Raw genomic sequence first — 17771 nt, forward strand, 5'->3', positions numbered from 1 at the left:
TTCAGTAACAAATCCTCTCCAAATCTATGTTTTCTGCACAAAAAGTCAGACGTGTGAAAACATCCTGTGAGATGCACAAACTTACGCCTGCACTCTGGTTCCTCCCCTGACCAGCTGCCGTACACCAGGCAGGTTCGCTCGCTGCTGCCACGGTACTGTTTGAAGCCTTCATTGCAGGTGATTGTGATGATGTTTCCAGCCTCTGTCCCTGGTCCATTCACAGTGCCATCCTCAGGCACTCGAGGCACCCCACACCCACGGCAGAAGGAAGACACTTGAGCCTGATAAAGAGGTGCAGGGTGTGTGTGTCAGTTTATATGACCCATACCAATTAGTACTCACACACTGAAGAACACTTCTTTGGAGAACTGAGAAGATATAAAAATAAACCATGGTCAAAATAAAGCATGTTTATCGGTCTTTACTTTGACTTTTGTATATTCCAGCAACCCAGCTCAGCTTTCCTGCATAGTTTTCTTCCTGACATTGGATACTGGAATGATACTGGAATTGGAAAGGTGTGTATAGATTAAACATACCCTAGACAGCAATGCAAAAGAAGCACAGAAAAGTCTAAGCAGCTTAGCATCACTGACATGACATGGTGATTCTTTCCTTCAATGGTTGTGCAGTAATGCAAAAAGAATGCAGAACAGTCTACACGTCCCAGCAGCACTGACAACCTGCCATGACACAGAGCCTGGCACCCATGACACACAAACAGCAAGTCTTATATCATGGCAGCCACTGTAAATCAAATTCGTCTGCACCACTAATGGGCTGGGGTCATCCAACAGGACCCTCAAGAGTCTACTGGCACTATGGGCAGCACCAAAAAAATAAAAATAAAATAAAAATAAATAAATAAATAAATAAATTAAAAAAACTGGCACTCACCACGACCTGGCCCTTGATGCCCCATTGGAAGTCTGGCCACCCAACCAGCGACCCAATATATCGGTCACAGCGGGTGAAGGTGCGGAAGATCTGGTCAGGAGGGAGCAGTTCAGCCCACACATTGACCAGCGTCACCTGGCCCACAAAGCTCTCCTGGGGACTGTACCCTCCACCCCGATGGTCCTGCTCCTGCCCCACCACCAGCATGCCATGGCCTAGGGGAAAAGACCATACTGTGTCAAAAACAAAGGGTCAAACTAAAAACAAATTTATTTTCAATAATATTCTTCAAGTTGGTTTTCCAGAGGATTTTCAAGCTAATAAAAGTAGGTCTTCCTTTTCTAAATTCCTTACTTGTTCTTTTCATGCATACATAAATACCTACACATTACCTAACAGTAATCTGGACAGTCTTCAAATCTGTATACACTATGAATTCATACATACATGGCTACAGATTCTTCAACAATGATCGTGTAAACCGTAGAGGGGGTGGTGTCGCCCTTTTTGTCAAAAATACTTTACAACCTACGACAAAAACACCAAGAAACAGTAAACATGAACATTTGTTTGTATGAACATTGCAAAAAGTCAATAAAAATATATCTATCACTTACAGGCCTACAGGCCATCACTTGGATTGATGGCGATCTTCTTAAGTCACAGTTATTAAGGCAGTCACTTAACAGCACACTTGATACTAGGAGACTTTAACCTCCCCATATCGACTGGGCACAGGTCGTGAGTCCCAAAGGTGAGTCCATGGAATGATCAATTTCTAGAGAAAAAATTATCTAAAAAAATCTTTTTTCTAAACACCTAAATAAACTAAACGACCTTGACATTGTTATCCGGCTTACAAGCACCAAAGATGTCTAGTCAGTAATGTCACGGTAGGAGAACACCTTCATTCTCAAGTGGCGTTGACATTAGAAGCTCATAAGGCTCAAACATAAATAAAGTTAAGGTGCCCAATTTGCCCAATCAATAAAAGAAATCCGGCAACAACTAATAGATAAACAAACAGATATGTAACCATCAGATGAGATGGCAAAAATTAAAAATCACTTACTCACCCAGCAGGACACATACTCACCCAGCAGGACACTTAATTAACACTAATAAAGGAATTAACACTAAAAAAAGCCAAAGTTTTTAATCCTCATAAAGAAAGAAAGAAAAAGAGAAAAAGAACTAAGAAAAGAGCAAGAAACGCCAAAAACCGAGAAACAAGCATCTTTATAAAAGATGCAAGGCGCAAAAAGCAAAAAAAAAGAAAAAAAGAAAAAGGATAAGAAAATATGCAACAAATAGAAAAAAAAAATGAAAGTCCAGTTTCAGTTAACAGAACAACAGAAAGGCGATCAAAGAGCGAATTGACACAAAAAGGGACAGCACTATAACTTAGCACTTAATTAAACAGGCACAAACCTATTAAATGCTTTTACCCCCTATGTTTAATAACAACTTAATCACCACAACCAACACACCATACCCAATAAAAATAAACCAAATGCAAATATAACCTGGTCCATGAAATAAAACCCTTGAAAAAAACTTAAAGTCCTTAAAGCCTATAAAACACTTAAAACAATAAAAGTAAAGACCTGATAAAGCAAATCCAACTCTGCTGAAAGAAACAAAGAAACAACTAAAGAAATAAACCCTTTTCAACTCTAAAAATCGATAACAGAGGCATTGTCCAGATTGAAAAAAAGGAAGTGCCAACTAATTTTTTTTTTAAGAAAAATTAAAAGTAATAGGTAATAACAGGCCCATTAGTCTAACAAATTTGTCTAACTACTTGGAGTAAATTGTAGAAATTAATTGTGACCACAACAGAAAACTACTCGAAATGGGGACTCCTGCTCAACAAGGCTTCCAAACAAAATCTATGCCTATCATCTATTATTACTTATAACATTTGCTAACGAACTCTCAATGTATTGACCAAAACCAAAACCGTAGTCTATCTTGTTAGTTGAAATTTTTGATAAAAAAGTAGTGATAAACATATTTACAAATTAAATGGCAACAACATAGACAACACCAAAACCAATGGTGGATCATAATTGGAGCAGCAACAGACAACAGAGTAGTGATTGACGGCCTTCATCCTTGAGATTAGCGCAGTCACAGGCTACACCAGATTGGCAGCTAGTGCTCCATTATTTCATTATTTGCTATCAACGATGGTTGGACACAAAGATTGGCGTATTAGTAAATTTGATAGACCACAAAGATTGGCAACTCGGGCAAACACAAAAATTTGAGAAGTAAAAAGATGAAGAGGAAATTCAGAAAATTTCTAGCGTTCATATAGAATCAGGACTTTGGGGTCGTAATAGTTGGAGCCCTCAAATGGAACGTTCAAATAAAAAAGTGCAGCAAAGTTTAATGCTCAAAACTCATGCAGTGCGCTCAATCTTTTAAATCAAATCAGCAAAAATCACAAACTCAACATAAAGATGCAGAGCATCCGGCACAAATATGCGAAACAGAGGGTAAAGAAAATTTTAAGAAGATTTTTATTGTAAAATAAATACTCAATACTCCAGCAGTTAGTTCAAATCCCAGTCAGGGCAGCACTTGGAGACAAAGAAATTTATGGTTACAAAGACATTCTGATATTAAGCAGGCCAAGTAAGCCTCGAGGAAAAAAATCGTCGAATTCCTTTAAAAAACTAAATGGTTTCCTCAGTTAACAGACCATTACTTCAGGCTTCTTGATGTCTCTTCGAAAACTGAAAACAATGTTTAAAAATTTAGAATGGTCAATGGTTTCATGAATGATCAATGATTCTAGTGACATCTTGCAGTGGAGACTTTAATGACATGGTAAAGAAAGTAAAAACCAGAACAAACTTGGAGATCAACCAAAACCAATTTTTTCACCACCAACGCTAAAAAATAAAAGGATAAGTGTAAAAAATAACCGGTTGACTAGTAACAAAATAAGCCACTTGACTCCTTCATAAATAAAATATCAACTTACCTTCAACAAACTATTATAGTCTTCTGATTAGCATAAAATCACTTAGGTTTGATAAAATCACACTCACTTTTGCCTTAGAGGACAGAGGACTCACCACTGTTTGACATCAAGAATGAGACTCTAACAAAACAGATTCTTCCTTTGCTTATATTTCCTATTACAATCCCTTTCTGTCATCACTTGTGGGGCCTTGTTTCATAAAAAAAATTTCACACTACATAGTTTCTCTGTCATTTGTTTGAAAAGACCTGTAACATAACCAAACAAGGAACCATAAAATCATAAGTTAAATAAAGAAGAGAAAAAATTGTGAATGCAATTCCCTTACCCTCAATGGTAGTGCCATTTGCCAGGCCAGTGCCACTGTCCTTCTGGAGGCCATCAAGGTATATGGCCCAGGCACCATCCACTGAGGCCCAGGTAACACACACCAAGTGCCACAGGCCGTCATTCGTTCGTACATCAGTTACTTGCTTCTCTCCATTCACATAAACCACAAACCTGAGGCACAAAGTGTCATTAGAACAGGATATGTCTGACAATTTGTACCCACCATTCCAATTAGTACTCATGTCTGTCATTGGTGAAGAATAATATAAACCTTAAATATATCCTCAATATAAATTTAGACTATCAAACTTTATTTTGACATTTATTCATATTTACAGTTTTGCTCAGTTTTCTTGTGTTTTTTTCCTAACATAAGTAATAAATGAAATGGTTGATAAGAATTAGTGAATATACCCAATAAGAATTCCTGCAATATTCTTTTGAAAACAGCAACAACAAACATGGATACAACATCATATCTTTAAAATTTCAACACTGAGAAGAATGCTTTGAAGGCCCCAGCCCAGATTTCTCTGCCTCTACTTACCCGCTGTAATCTGTGAGGGTGAGAGCATTGTCGTGTGTGTCGGTGGCGTAGCTGAAGGGTGTGCCGTAATTGTTGACATCATCAGTCTTCATCCACAGACACAGGGAGACCTGGAGAGGGAGAGATGGCTTTACTATCAATCCAATTCATGACTAACATTACAAATATTTAGCAGGTATAAAAATCAAAGCCTCAAATTAGATTCTATTGCAACATGCATAACGCATCACGAAAAAAGAAAAATAACAATTTCAAAAGTTTTAAAAGGTTGTTCAATATACACATTTATCTTGACTTGTCCTCCTCTATGTTTTTGTTTGAGTGTTTGTTTGTTTCTCAGGTTTCACCCATGCTCCAATCCCCTGTTCCCTCCATAGCTATAGACAGGCTGAGCCCCAAGGAACAGAAAAAGAAACTTTCCACTCTGCTGAAGTGAGAAACAAGGAGTCACTGCCAATGATGAATGAAACAGCTCAAACACACCAAGCCAAAGTCTAGTAGCAAGGAAGCAACAACATTGTACTAGTAGATGATGACTTAACACTCACACTGTCCAAGGTTTGTGAGAAACCCTCCAGAGATGCATAATCAAGGATGCCAGATGAGGGGAACTCCAGAAGGAAGTCAGTTGGCATTTCTGGTGAATAGAGTGGCAAACACTAACTATGTATTATGAAAAGTATAAAAGATAAGATAACCCATTCAACAATATTCATTAATTTCTGGCAAACTTAAATTTCATTTCAACAACTCCAAGAAATCAAAACTATAACTTGCTACAATGATCAAAAGAACTCATGAAAGTAAAATTATTTAGTGGGACAGTAACATATGCTAAATTTTAACCAATCAGTGGAAATGAATTATTCTAACATTCTACGGTCTTCTGTGCATGCCTTACCATTCTCACAGTATGGGCCAGAGTATCCAGGTGGGCAGGTGCAGGAGAATTCACTGAGCCCATCAATACATGTGGCACCGTTTTGGCAGGGCTGTGAGGCACACTCGTCTACATTCTCCTCACAGGTGGTCCCGGTGTAGCCTGGCTCACACACACACCTGTAATGTTGTCCAAACTACAAAATGCTGCACCAATACCTCTGACTGTCTGACAACATATAAAGATGAAACCTGAAACCATGCATCACTAGCTCTGATATATATACTTATATATATATATATATATATATATATATATATATATATATATATATATATATATATATATATATATATATATATATATATATATATATATATATATATATATATATATATATATATATATATATATATATATATATATATATATATATATATATATATATATATATATATATATATATATATATATATATATATATATATATATATATATATATATATATATATATATATATATATATATATATATATATATATATATATATATATATATAATATATATATATATATATATATATATATATATATATATATAATCTTAAATAATCAAATCATGTGTCATGGGGGGATCTGCTATATTTTGAGCATGTGAGAAATTTACCTATTTGGGAAGAGTATTATGTCACCCCATTCAAAGTTAAGAGAATCAAATCATGCATCTCTAGCTCTGACAACATATAAAGGCTGGGTTTGAAACTGCCAGTGCAGTGTCAATTCCTTCCACCTTTAAAGAACAGAATGCTTTTCATTGTAGCCTTAAGGAGACTGATCATGGCCTAAAAAAAAGAAAAAAAAAAGCATGCAAAAGTGTTGCTCCTATAAAGGGGAGATGTTAAGAAAAGTGATGGAGTCCAGCACAAGCACACACACACAGTCCATCACTCACTTGAATTCATTGACCTGATCAAGGCACAGGCCATGGAGGCAAGGTGATGACTCACACTCATTGATGTGAGTCTCACAGAACCGGCCAGTGTCTCCCGGTGGACAGACGCAGGTGAAGTCGTTGTGCAGGTCCTGACAGGTGGCCCCCTCAGCACAGGGATTTGCTGCACACTCATCAATGTCTATATCACACACCTCACCTGCAAGTGATGCATTCCCTTATTAAAGCTCTTAAAAAGGCCATTATACTTCTCAAAACAAAATCCAAAAAAAAATATAAAAGGATTTTTGAAACACTGGATATATAAACAAAAATGGAGCTTGACCCACCTGTGTAGCCTGACACACAAACACACTTGAAGGCATCTATGAGGTCAATACATGTAGCACCGTTTTGGCAGGGGTCAGGGTCACACTCATTGATGTTCACCTCACACTGAACTCCTGAGAAGCCCAGTGGACAGCTGCAGTTAAAGCTGTTGAGCTGGTCAGTGCAGGTGCCATTGTTAAAGCATGGCTCACTCTCACACTCATTGACCTCCATCTCACACTGCTGGCCTGGAGAACACATACAACACACTGAATTGAGAAGCAACAAATAAGCAATTATGATAATTTCCGTTATCCTCACAACTAAGCAAAAGAAAAGGAAAGGTCATCTGGAAATAAATGACATTAGGTAATCAAGGCTATAAAGCAATCATAATTATCTTATAAGAATAATAAGATTACCTAGAATGAGTAGACGAAGGAAAAATAAGTGATCATGAAAAATAGATAATTATGATCAACTAGAAGTCAAGAATGATTAGTACTAATCATGATCACCTTCGCCATCCTCACTCACTAAGTCTAAGAAGGGAAGACACCCAAAATGGAAAGACTACCAAGCAATCAAGAAAAGTTCACTCTTCTGTGACTTCACTAAATATTTCCCTTGTTCTGATTGCTACTCTACAAAAAGAACAGTTTGTATAATGCAAAAAGTTTGGGATGGCAACTTACCTGAGTAGCCTGGGGCACACTCACACACGTAACCTGAGGCCATGGAGACACAGGTGGCCTGATTGTGGCAGGGCTCACTGAAGCAGTCATTGATTGGCACAGCCTCCAGGGTGTTGTAGGCTGCCTGAGGGAACACAACAATAGTATATCAGGAATGGAGCTTTAAGAAATATTAACAGCCTTCACGCTGCAGGTGGTGCAGTAGAATTTTGAGGAATATGAGATCAACAGTGTAATTCACAAGCAGTGTGAGCCACTATAGTTTCAAACAAGCATGATTTGATAAGGCAAGCAAGTCTCAACTATTGCAAGTCCTAGACCAAAACGAATTAAATTGCCATAAATTGTTCAGAGTCCTGCACTGCCAAGTCAAGCAATTATAGAGTGTGATGGTGACAAACTTCATGGCAGCCCAACATGACTGAGTGTGCACCTGGCTGTTTGAGGACACTCCCTCACAATCATACATGGAGGCAGTTCCTCTGCCTGGAGTGGATCCCTCGCCAGGACACCTGGAACAAGACATCAATCAAATTGTTGTTCCCAGTCACCTTTTTTATTTATTTATTATTAACGGTAAAGAAAATATTTTTTTTACAGCAATGGAAGCAGCTCAAGGACAACAAAAACAAACAATAAAGCCCGCCAAGCATTGTTCATGCAAAAAGAAGAGTCTGAGTGGTCAAAAGAGAGGGTCAATTGGTTGGAGAAGTGTCTTGAATCTTGACACTCTTCCCTTGAAAGAGTTCAAGTCATAGACAGGAAGACAATCCACTGTTTATAGAAGGTGAGGAGAGCTTTAATAATGGTGCTCTTCCTGATTGTTGTTAGCCAGGAGTTACACCGTCCTGATCCCTCCCACCTGAGTACCATCACTGTCCCCAAAAAACTCAACCCTCCTCCTTGTCCTCAGTGACCCAAGATATTTCTTTGTCCCCAGAACCTGAAGTCTTGCTGCATCCCACTGACCTGAGGCATTCTTTTTGTCCCTCTTGGTCTTGGAAGTGTCCTGGAGGGCAGTGGTAACAAGGTTCTAGTCCAGTTTCAGACACCTGGCCAGCAAGACACATGGCTGCAAAACAAACATAAGAAATTCTTACTTTTTGTATGAACTTCCCATTACTTAAGGAAGCATAATATTATTTATAGGGCAGCATATTTCCATGTCTCAGTGTTTCATGTCTGTCACGGTTAGACACTGTAACATGCTATTTGTACTTTTCGGATTCTACCTATTGCATTGTGCTAAATAATAATAATAATAATAATAATAATAATAATAATAATAATAATAATAATAATAATAATAATAATAATAATAATAATAATAATGATAGTATTAACAATAAAATAAAAAGACCTTAATTAAAATGTTAAAATATGCTTAAGCTTGTTTTACAGTCCTCATTATTACCATTATTACCCAATTTCAGTGGCCCCTGTTCTTTTAAAGCTGTTTCATACTGTACATCATGAGGATGAAACATGTTTGTAAGCAGACCCATGCAAGCAAGACATTATTATATTCTGTGCAATTTGGAGGAAGGAAAGTTTACCCTTGTAGGCAAGAAAACTAAATATCATGATAGTTATTTTCCTCTATTATTTCCCCTCATAAGGATATCAAAGGGTCAGTGGGTGTGACTCACGGCGGCACTCATCGATGACCCAGGTGCCGCGGCGCCAAGAGGTGGTGCCGTGAGGACAGCTGGCACAGGTGAGGGAGGCGTACTCATCCTGGTACTGGCCTTGCTCACAGGTGGTGCACGGCTCAAGACCATCCTTGGAGAATGTTCCTGGTAGGCACTGGGCTGCAAAAGATGACCATGCAAGGAAAATATTCTGCCTTTCAGTGACAGTAAAGCTACAGCAAATTATTAATAAGTAGTTGATGAATAAATGTAATTAGCACAGTTTACCTTGCTAAGCCTCCCCAGGTACCCATTTACTGACCAACCTGAATGGGAGTATGAACAGCTGGGTGGGTTGGGTGTTGACTGTCCTGACGGGATTGGAATACAGCCCCACAGATTCTTAGCTAGGGGTGCTCACCATTGCATTAAGGAGGTAAACTAATAAGAATACAGCAAACACCACACTTCCCTCTGAAGCAAGTGGAATTCCTGAATTACTTTCCAATGGTCTATATCCTCATTTCCTGAGAACATAGGTAATGTTGCCCTAAACAATGTTGGGCACCTCCTGAATGAGTTGAAACAAAAGAATAGGTGTTGCATACTGACTATTGCAAAAGGTTAAGACCATTTTCAAAATACTTCATGTTCTAGGGTAGGACTAACTTTCTTGGTCGACTGCACCAAGATGCTGAACAACTTTTCTTGTCATATTTTCAAGTAAAAATTACAAGCTTGTCCTGACCTTTGCAGTCAGCGTCACTCTTGGCACTTCCAGCCTTGGTGGAGGTGTTGGCAGGACACACAAGACAGGACACTTGACCCTCTTCTGGCTGGAAGGAACCCTGGGGACATGGCTGGCACTCCCGCAGGATCACATTGAAGAAGGTTCCCACAGGACACTTCACTTGGAGGGGAGAACAGAGGCACACACTCAGGACATCCTCTAGAATAACTTCCTACAACAAAAACTATTGTTGTGCCTCATGTCATAAACTTTATTTGGCTTTTCAGTGAATAGATAATATTTCAATATTGAGCATAATAAGTGACACCAGTTACTGTTGTTTCCAGTAGCCAAAGGCACTATAGTATTTGGTGAGTAGTCAACAGTGATAGCAACAACAAGGTGAGTAACAGGATTCTGTGATTCACCAAATGCTGTTTTTTCTTACGATCCAAGATGCCTAGTAGCATTATGGCACAGGTGCTACTATATGGAACATAAATTCAAGAATTTAATAATTACCCATGATACCCCTGTCAGGGGGTGGATTACAAGGAATATATATATGGGTACTTAGCAATTCATCCCATTAGAAAAAACAAATTCATTATATAATTTTCTTATTGAGGCAGTCAATGCATTTAGTGTGAGCACAAACCCTAAATTCTGGCAAAGACAAAATGAGTGCCAGGATGTTGTGACTTACCACACTTGCCATCTCTTGAGATGCTGCCGGCCTCACAGATGTACTCCATGTCCTCTCTCAGGCGGATGGCGGCCACACGCAACTGTTGCTCTCCATAGTCAATATCAAGCTGGCCTGACTCAGCCGCCTGCAGCAGCTCCCCCAAGGCATCCTGCAGCTGGTCTGTGGCTCCTGATCCGTGGCCTGAAGAGGACAACGTGTATATTGGATTAGGAAAGTACTCCTGATATTGTTAATAAGAGGATGACCAGTGCATTGAATGAAAAAATATTATCTTGGTCACAAATCAAACCTAAATGATCCATCTATGAGACAAGAATATGTTTGCCCTTTTGTATACGCCATTGCAATCAGTACTCATGTCAGGAAAATAATACTCCTAAAAACTGAACTGGGGTATATCAACTGAGGTATATGACTACAAAATGTATATAATTTTTTATTTTGACAATATAGTTCACTTTGTTACCTCAGTTCAGTTTTTCTAAGCACATACTTCCCTGATGTGAGTACTAACTGGAAAGATGCAAAGATATTAGTGAACAAACCCTGTTTTTTCAATTACATGGAGAATGAGTTACTTCTAAAGAAAACTACCTAAAAACAGCTTTATATTAGTGCACAGTAGTAGAATTGACCACCACAAGCAGCAGACAAGTGGTACTCAACCTTACACACCTTCTACTTTGAACTGCACTTTGAAGGTCTTTTTGGTGATTGTTGGACGTTGCTCTGAGCCATCATGGGATCCAGACTCAACACTGTGGCTGCTTGAGAAAGAGGAAGAGGAGGAGGAGGACGAGATGGAAGAGGAAGAGAAGGAAGAGGAAGAGAAAGTGGAATGATTTGCAGAGAAGCCAATTAATCCCAGCTTCCCTCCAGCTAGCTCCCTCAAGGCAGTAAGTTTATCCTCTCCAAACTCTTCAGAGAATGCTGTCATGAAGTCTTCAGAGGAGAAGTCACCATCTCGTGCCCGCAGGTTGGCGAGGAAGGTGGTGAAATGCACGGCACCAACATCAGAAGCCATTGACCGGGATATGAGATCAATGAGGGCGCCAATCTTGTTGCTGTCTGTCTGCTGTGTCACTGGAGTTGCAGCTGTGGTGGTGGTAGCCTGACCCTCACCAAGGAGAAGGTGGTCCAGTGAAAACCCAAACTGTCGCTTGTGCCTCGTCAGGTCATCCATGTCCCCAAGGCTACTTAGATCCAGAGTCTCTCTCCTGATCCTTTTGAGGTGAGTGTCAGAGCCCCTGAACCAGTACCTCCACCCAGCCTCGAGAGGGTCCTGACTACCACCAGGCCAAGATGGGATTAGAGACGCCCCAGCAATAGATCTTTTCCTCCTATAAAAGCCAATGGTGTTGAATTCCTCCTCTGCCTCAGCCAAGATCTCCTCACACACGGCTTCCACAGCAGCCACCTCACAAACCACATCCTCGTTGCACTTTGTGTTGAGAGCTTCCTCCAACTTCTTCTCCAGCTGGTTCTCCACCTAAAAAGGAGATAAGTTGGTTTTTTTTCTTTTAAATCTAGAGGGCATTTGGTTATCTATTGATTTCTGTTCACAGGCCTTGGAGTTATTCTTTCTCTCTGTATCTCTCTTTCTCTCTCACCTGCCCCATGAGGAAGATGTCATCGCACACTGAGCCGTCATCCTCCAGGGCCAGTTCACCTTCCTGGGCAATGCTGTTTGATATTGAAGTCACTGTGGGAAGAGACAACACTTATGAACACTTTGCAGGAGTATCGTTTTCACTCTGGCTCTGCCTTCACCTGGATTTTGGCAAATTTTCTCCAAGCTATAATTGTGACAAGAGTACGGTACACCTATAAAACTAGCAAAACAATCAGGGTTACTTTATAAGCAACCACTAATAAATTTTTGCTCGACTTCTACATTCACCTGAATTTGGGAGTATTTAACCTAATTTATAATCCTGAAAAAAATATGAGTCACAAACAGCACATGAAATAATTTAATGTAAACTCTTTGCAGCTTTGCCTCAGGTATATTAGTGAATGAGGTACAAAACTTGCAAAACACTAACAAAACAGCACAAGTAACTTCTTCATGCAGCTTTTCCTCTATTACAATCAAGACTAAAGCATACAGCACTAATAAAACAACAATAGTGCAGCAACAACCAACCTGAGCAGTCTGGGAAGGGCACTGGGTTGTCATCAGGGAGCCAGACACCATCATAGGCACAGAAGTAGTCCTGCTGTGGTCTCATGGCAAAGGCATAACCATCATAACAAGTGAGGGTGCAGAAAATGGCATCAGGATTCTCGGTACAGTTGGCAGCACCATTGATGGGGTCCACAGGCAGCTGGCAAGCATGTCCTGCGAGGGAAGGGAGGAAGAACCTGAGATTAGACTGTCCTTTTGCTCCACTACTCTCTGCTTGTTGTGAGAGGCTCCATGCATGCTTAGATGTGCAGGCTTTGTGCTCCTAACCCGCTGACTGCGGATTTCCTACAAGAAGACATCACCAAGCGACAGAAATGGAACAAAAAGTGGCTGCTACAATTCAATGAAGAAAAATGTAGTCATGCACCTTGGGAGGGGAAATCCAACATAACAATACCATATGGGAAACAAGAGTCCACTATCCACCACAGCGGCAGAGAAAGACCTGGGAGTATTTGTTACCAGGCTACCAGTGAAAGCTAAATCCATGGCAATCACAGCGGACGGGTTAATGGCAGCTCCAGAAAAGTGGCGGCCTTTATTATGGTCACGTGCCTAACTGGTGCCAATCCTTTTGATGCACGGGGTGAAGAATTCTGATATTGATATAGTGGATGACTGAAGCAAAGAAAATAAATTGTTTTAAATTATCTTACAAACATTTAGTTTGTATTAAGATAGACTTCAAAAATAATGGATAGGGTGGCCCAGGTCACTTACTCTGAACGGTGATGGTGATGTTGCAGGTGGCTGAGTTGCCCGCCTCATCCACGGCCCAGTACTCCACCAGAGTGTCGCCCTGAGGGAACTGCCCGGGCTCTAGCGACTTGCTCACCTGGGGGAAAATCATGTTACTCCCTCAGGATATGTCCACTAATTTATATGCATCATTTAAATCATTAGTCATATCAGGAAAGAAAATATACTGTGAAAAATGGAACCAAGGTGAAGAACCGAGTGTCAAAGTAAAGATTAGTAAGCATTCTTCATTTTGACGGCTTACGTTCACTATACAAAGAGGAAGTTAGGTTGGTATCATAAGACACTTTCGCTTCTCATATCAGCTATTTCTAAAGGTCAAAGAGGGGGTCAGTCGGGTTCTAATGAGTGTTTCTTCAGGTTCATGGTACAGAAGAAGGCTCAAACTACCACCGGGGTCATAAAACTACTCTTGGAAATGCCCACAACTCCTACGAAAGCCTTGTCAAATATGTGTTCTTGGGAGCCGAAATGTCTTATAATGTGTCCCTTATTGTTTTGGGTGTCATATGGGGCTTAAAGATACTATCATAACCAGAAAAATAGACACAGCAGGTTACATCTTTATTTCTATAGTTGAAAGGGACACACGTTCCTTCATGTAAATGTAAAACCAAGTTAAATACATTTTTTTTTCCTAGATACTTTTTCCTTTCCTTACGTGCTCCTCCATCATATCACGAACCTTCCCTGGCCCACCACCAATAGCGTCATATTAGAAAGGGGCATATATTCCTTCATGCATAAGAACAACACAATAAAGAGGAAAGATAAGGCTTCAGTTTTCTCAGCAAATTTTCCTCTGTTTATTTATGGCAGCAAAGAAGACAGAGGAAGAGCTATCAAGTAGAAAACAAGAGCCCACAGTAGGAGAGATATGGCTTCAATTTCTACGTAATGTTCATGTTATTTTTCATGGCAAAAGAGATAAAGAGTTTAAAGTAGAAAAAAGAGCCCACAGAAGGGAAGAAGTGGCTTTAGTTCTAAGTAAATTTTCCTGTTATTAAAAGTCACCGATAATCTTGCATATTAGATGACACTTTAATAAATAAATAAGTCTGCAATAAAATGAATAGGACAAGTCAGCCAACACATTATGAAGCAGAACATAAAAAAAACATGTTAGAACAATATAATCAAATAGAACCAAACATGAAAACATTTATGGCAGCAAAAGAGGCAGATTAAGAGCTATATAAGCCGAGAAAAAGCCTCAACAAGAAACAATGAGTCCTACCTGCACCCTCTTGCCAGAGTTGTCGGAGAAGATCGGCTCCTCCCAGTACACATCCACGTCATCCTCATGGGACAGGAAGATTGGCGGCGACTCACACTCGTCCACCCGCGGCGGCTCCTCATCTTCCGAGTCACAGGTTGTAAATTAGCTTTGAAAACAGTGAATCACTTCTGCAGCTTTATCAGTCAGTTTTGAAGTTAAGACCCCAGACAATAGTAAAGTGAGTTCTCCAATTTGTACATACCATTCCAACTGTAGCTCATGTAATGGAAAAAAAGCTTTACACTGGAAAACTAAGGTGAGATATGAAGATAAACGAGTATTAAACTAATTCTTGATAAACTAACAGTGAATAGTATTTTATTTTCTCATCTTAGTTAAATTATCCTGAGTCCTTTTTCAAGATCCTCATCAGCAACGGGGCATAAGTCTCCCCCAAGCATTTCTATTCATTCGTCCCGTCCTTCTAGTTTCCAATTTTAATGTAAACATTCTGTGGGTTTCTTAAATTCCCCCCACCATCTGTTGAATGGCCTTCCTCTGGGTCATTTTATTTTCTCCAGTATGAGTACCCATTGGAGAGGTGCACACAACCTGACAAATACTATACTCTACGTAGTTGCTGCTGCTCTCCCCTCCTCACCCAGGACTGTGATGGAGAACTGGCATGAGGCTCTGTTGCCCATCTTGTCCTTGGCCAGGTACTTGATGGTGTGCCTCCCAATGCCAAGCTTCATGGGCTGGGTGGTCACAGGAATGGATGCCAAGCCAATGTGACCTCCAGAGTTGTCTAGGAAGAGGACCATATTACAAATAAGTTTTCATATACACTTTCATGTGGTATGGTCAGTGAATTTTCTATCTACTATAAGTAGTACTTTACCAAAACTGAAATCAAAACAGATTAGAATTACTGAGTAGTCATAGGTATGGACACTTAAGACAATATGACCTCCAGAGTTGTCTAAAGAGAAATATTTTATACTTCTTAAATAAGATTACATGCTGTGGAGGTCATTGTATATTTTCTATTCAAATTATTCTCATAGGTGTTCCAATACATCTTTACCCATGATAGAGATGTTGCATACCTGTGACTGAAGGGCCATCCCAGTTCACCAAGGCATAGCTCTCATGGGGCTCTGTGGCCACCGTCTGGTTGGCAGGACACTGGATGACGGGAGGGGTCACATCTCACATGGGAAAGGAACAGAAAATCCATTAGGCATTTCAAGATTTCATGCCACTCATATTTGATAGAGAGACAATGTGCATGCTTTGGAACTAATGTGTGAGGTATAGTTTCCACATCCTCCTTGAAGGCAAGGTCAGTTAAGTATTCTGGAAACTTATTTGGTCACAGGTTTATGAGCTCCTACTTCATACTCATATTTTAAATAACTAGACTTGGTGATTTGGTCTTTCATACTAAATTTAGTCATGAAATATAGATCTGATCCTTAAGTAAACTGAGACTTGAAGAAATTTCACATTAATTGATTTAAGATAGTAGATTATGTGTCATAAAGCATAATCCTGTCCCATTCTTATTTGACTACACTACACAACATGGATCTCAAAGGCCATATGTCACCACAAACTGCAGCTTCAGTTCTATAGTTGAAAGAGGCAAACATCCCTTTACATAAAAAAATATAACAGAGGGAGATATAGTGTCAGTTTCTAATACATTTAAAGTTCCTGATACTCACCAATGCACCTGGAAGCCTTGAGGCCGGCAGACCAAATGCCAAGGCTGACACAGCTGGTCTTCTTGGGACCCTTCAGCTGGTAACCCGAGTCACATAAAAATTCACAGTTGAGTCCGTACTTGGGCTTGGAAGAGGCACAGGTGGCCGGGCTGACTCTGCCATGGTGGATGGGTGGCAGGCTGGGACAGAAGATGGCTGTGGAATGGGTTATTTTCTTGCTTACCAGCAAAAAAAGTGAAAAGAAACTGATGACTACTGGATGTTGGGACAAAGACTTACTTAGGAGCAGTTATTTCTGTGCAATGGGCTGAAAGGTCTATGAATATTGAAGACATAGGTATCACATCTGTTCAAATCAAATAATCTAGGTAGTGTGACTAGTGTCTAATGCAATTATTCTCAACATTAGATGCCAGTCAGTTTTCATTACATATTCCTAAGTCATTAAACAGACAGTAATGCTAAGCCCTTGATTACAATTGCCAGTCTTCTCAGTCTCATCATCTGTCTGGTGTCTTATTCCCTTACTAGGTGACCACAAGCAAAACTTCTTCATTCCACTTTGTCACCCATCATTTGTTGAACATACAGGCTCTAAAGTTTTCATTTACAGCTTCTTGGTCTATCAGACTTTGGCCAGATCTCTGATACACAGAACTATGAACCTTACATATAATACAAAGGTAAACAGTGTTTTGTTTGCAGCACACAGGAATGCAGTGTCAGAAGTATCAGACTTCCAAACTTTCAATTATAATTTTTTATACTGTCACTCTTTAGTCAGCTCCCCATACATACAGAATTAATGATCTCAGACACACAACAGACAAAACACCGTGCCTTACGTTTGCAGTAGGCTGGAATGCCGTCCCACATGGCTACGGGCAGGCATGTCCTCACCCTGGAACCCACCAGCTGGAAGCCCGGGTCACAGGTGAAGGTGCACTCGGTGTCGATGGTCGTCCGCTCTTGGGAACACTTCAGGATCCCGTTGGCTGGGGCGTGGAGCTCCTGGCAAGATTTCACTGTTGAGGGGATGATGTGAACTCCATTAGCAAAATAAATATTATGATCAGAGATCAATCTGAAAACAACCATTAAGCACCATTACTAATCAAAGTAGATGAAACAAAAAAAATACACTATAGTTTGCAAACACAGAGGGTGAAGTATGCTATTTTCAAATGTGGGTAATGAGATG

The 17771-nt window shown here is 39.8% G+C and overlaps 1 protein-coding gene across 3 annotated transcripts in view; it reads right to left on the reverse strand.

The window, feature by feature from the left end:
- The window catches only part of LOC126996089 (sushi, von Willebrand factor type A, EGF and pentraxin domain-containing protein 1-like), a 54197-nt gene that overhangs the window by 17790 nt on the left and 18636 nt on the right, over positions 1-17771 (reverse strand). For all 3 annotated transcript variants that reach the window (XM_050856186.1, XM_050856185.1, XM_050856184.1), the window contains exons 9-31: positions 17416-17595; positions 16571-16765; positions 15950-16051; positions 15502-15648; positions 14859-14980; positions 13583-13697; positions 12821-13015; positions 12285-12376; positions 11350-12163; positions 10672-10854; positions 9984-10145; positions 9254-9415; positions 8574-8676; positions 8038-8116; positions 7605-7728; positions 6930-7157; positions 6601-6799; positions 5671-5828; positions 5318-5406; positions 4770-4879; positions 4221-4393; positions 898-1112; positions 86-281 (exon numbers count right to left, since the gene is read on the reverse strand). In XM_050856186.1, coding sequence (XP_050712143.1) covers positions 86-281; positions 898-1112; positions 4221-4393; positions 4770-4879; positions 5318-5406; positions 5671-5828; positions 6601-6799; positions 6930-7157; positions 7605-7728; positions 8038-8116; positions 8574-8676; positions 9254-9415; positions 9984-10145; positions 10672-10854; positions 11350-12163; positions 12285-12376; positions 12821-13015; positions 13583-13697; positions 14859-14980; positions 15502-15648; positions 15950-16051; positions 16571-16765; positions 17416-17595 — 4143 coding nt within the window. The remainder of the gene's footprint in view (positions 1-85; positions 282-897; positions 1113-4220; positions 4394-4769; positions 4880-5317; positions 5407-5670; positions 5829-6600; positions 6800-6929; positions 7158-7604; positions 7729-8037; positions 8117-8573; positions 8677-9253; positions 9416-9983; positions 10146-10671; positions 10855-11349; positions 12164-12284; positions 12377-12820; positions 13016-13582; positions 13698-14858; positions 14981-15501; positions 15649-15949; positions 16052-16570; positions 16766-17415; positions 17596-17771) is intronic.

Source organism: Eriocheir sinensis, chromosome 9 (assembly GCF_024679095.1).
Source record: "Eriocheir sinensis breed Jianghai 21 chromosome 9, ASM2467909v1, whole genome shotgun sequence".
Taxonomy (NCBI): domain Eukaryota; kingdom Metazoa; phylum Arthropoda; class Malacostraca; order Decapoda; family Varunidae; genus Eriocheir; species Eriocheir sinensis.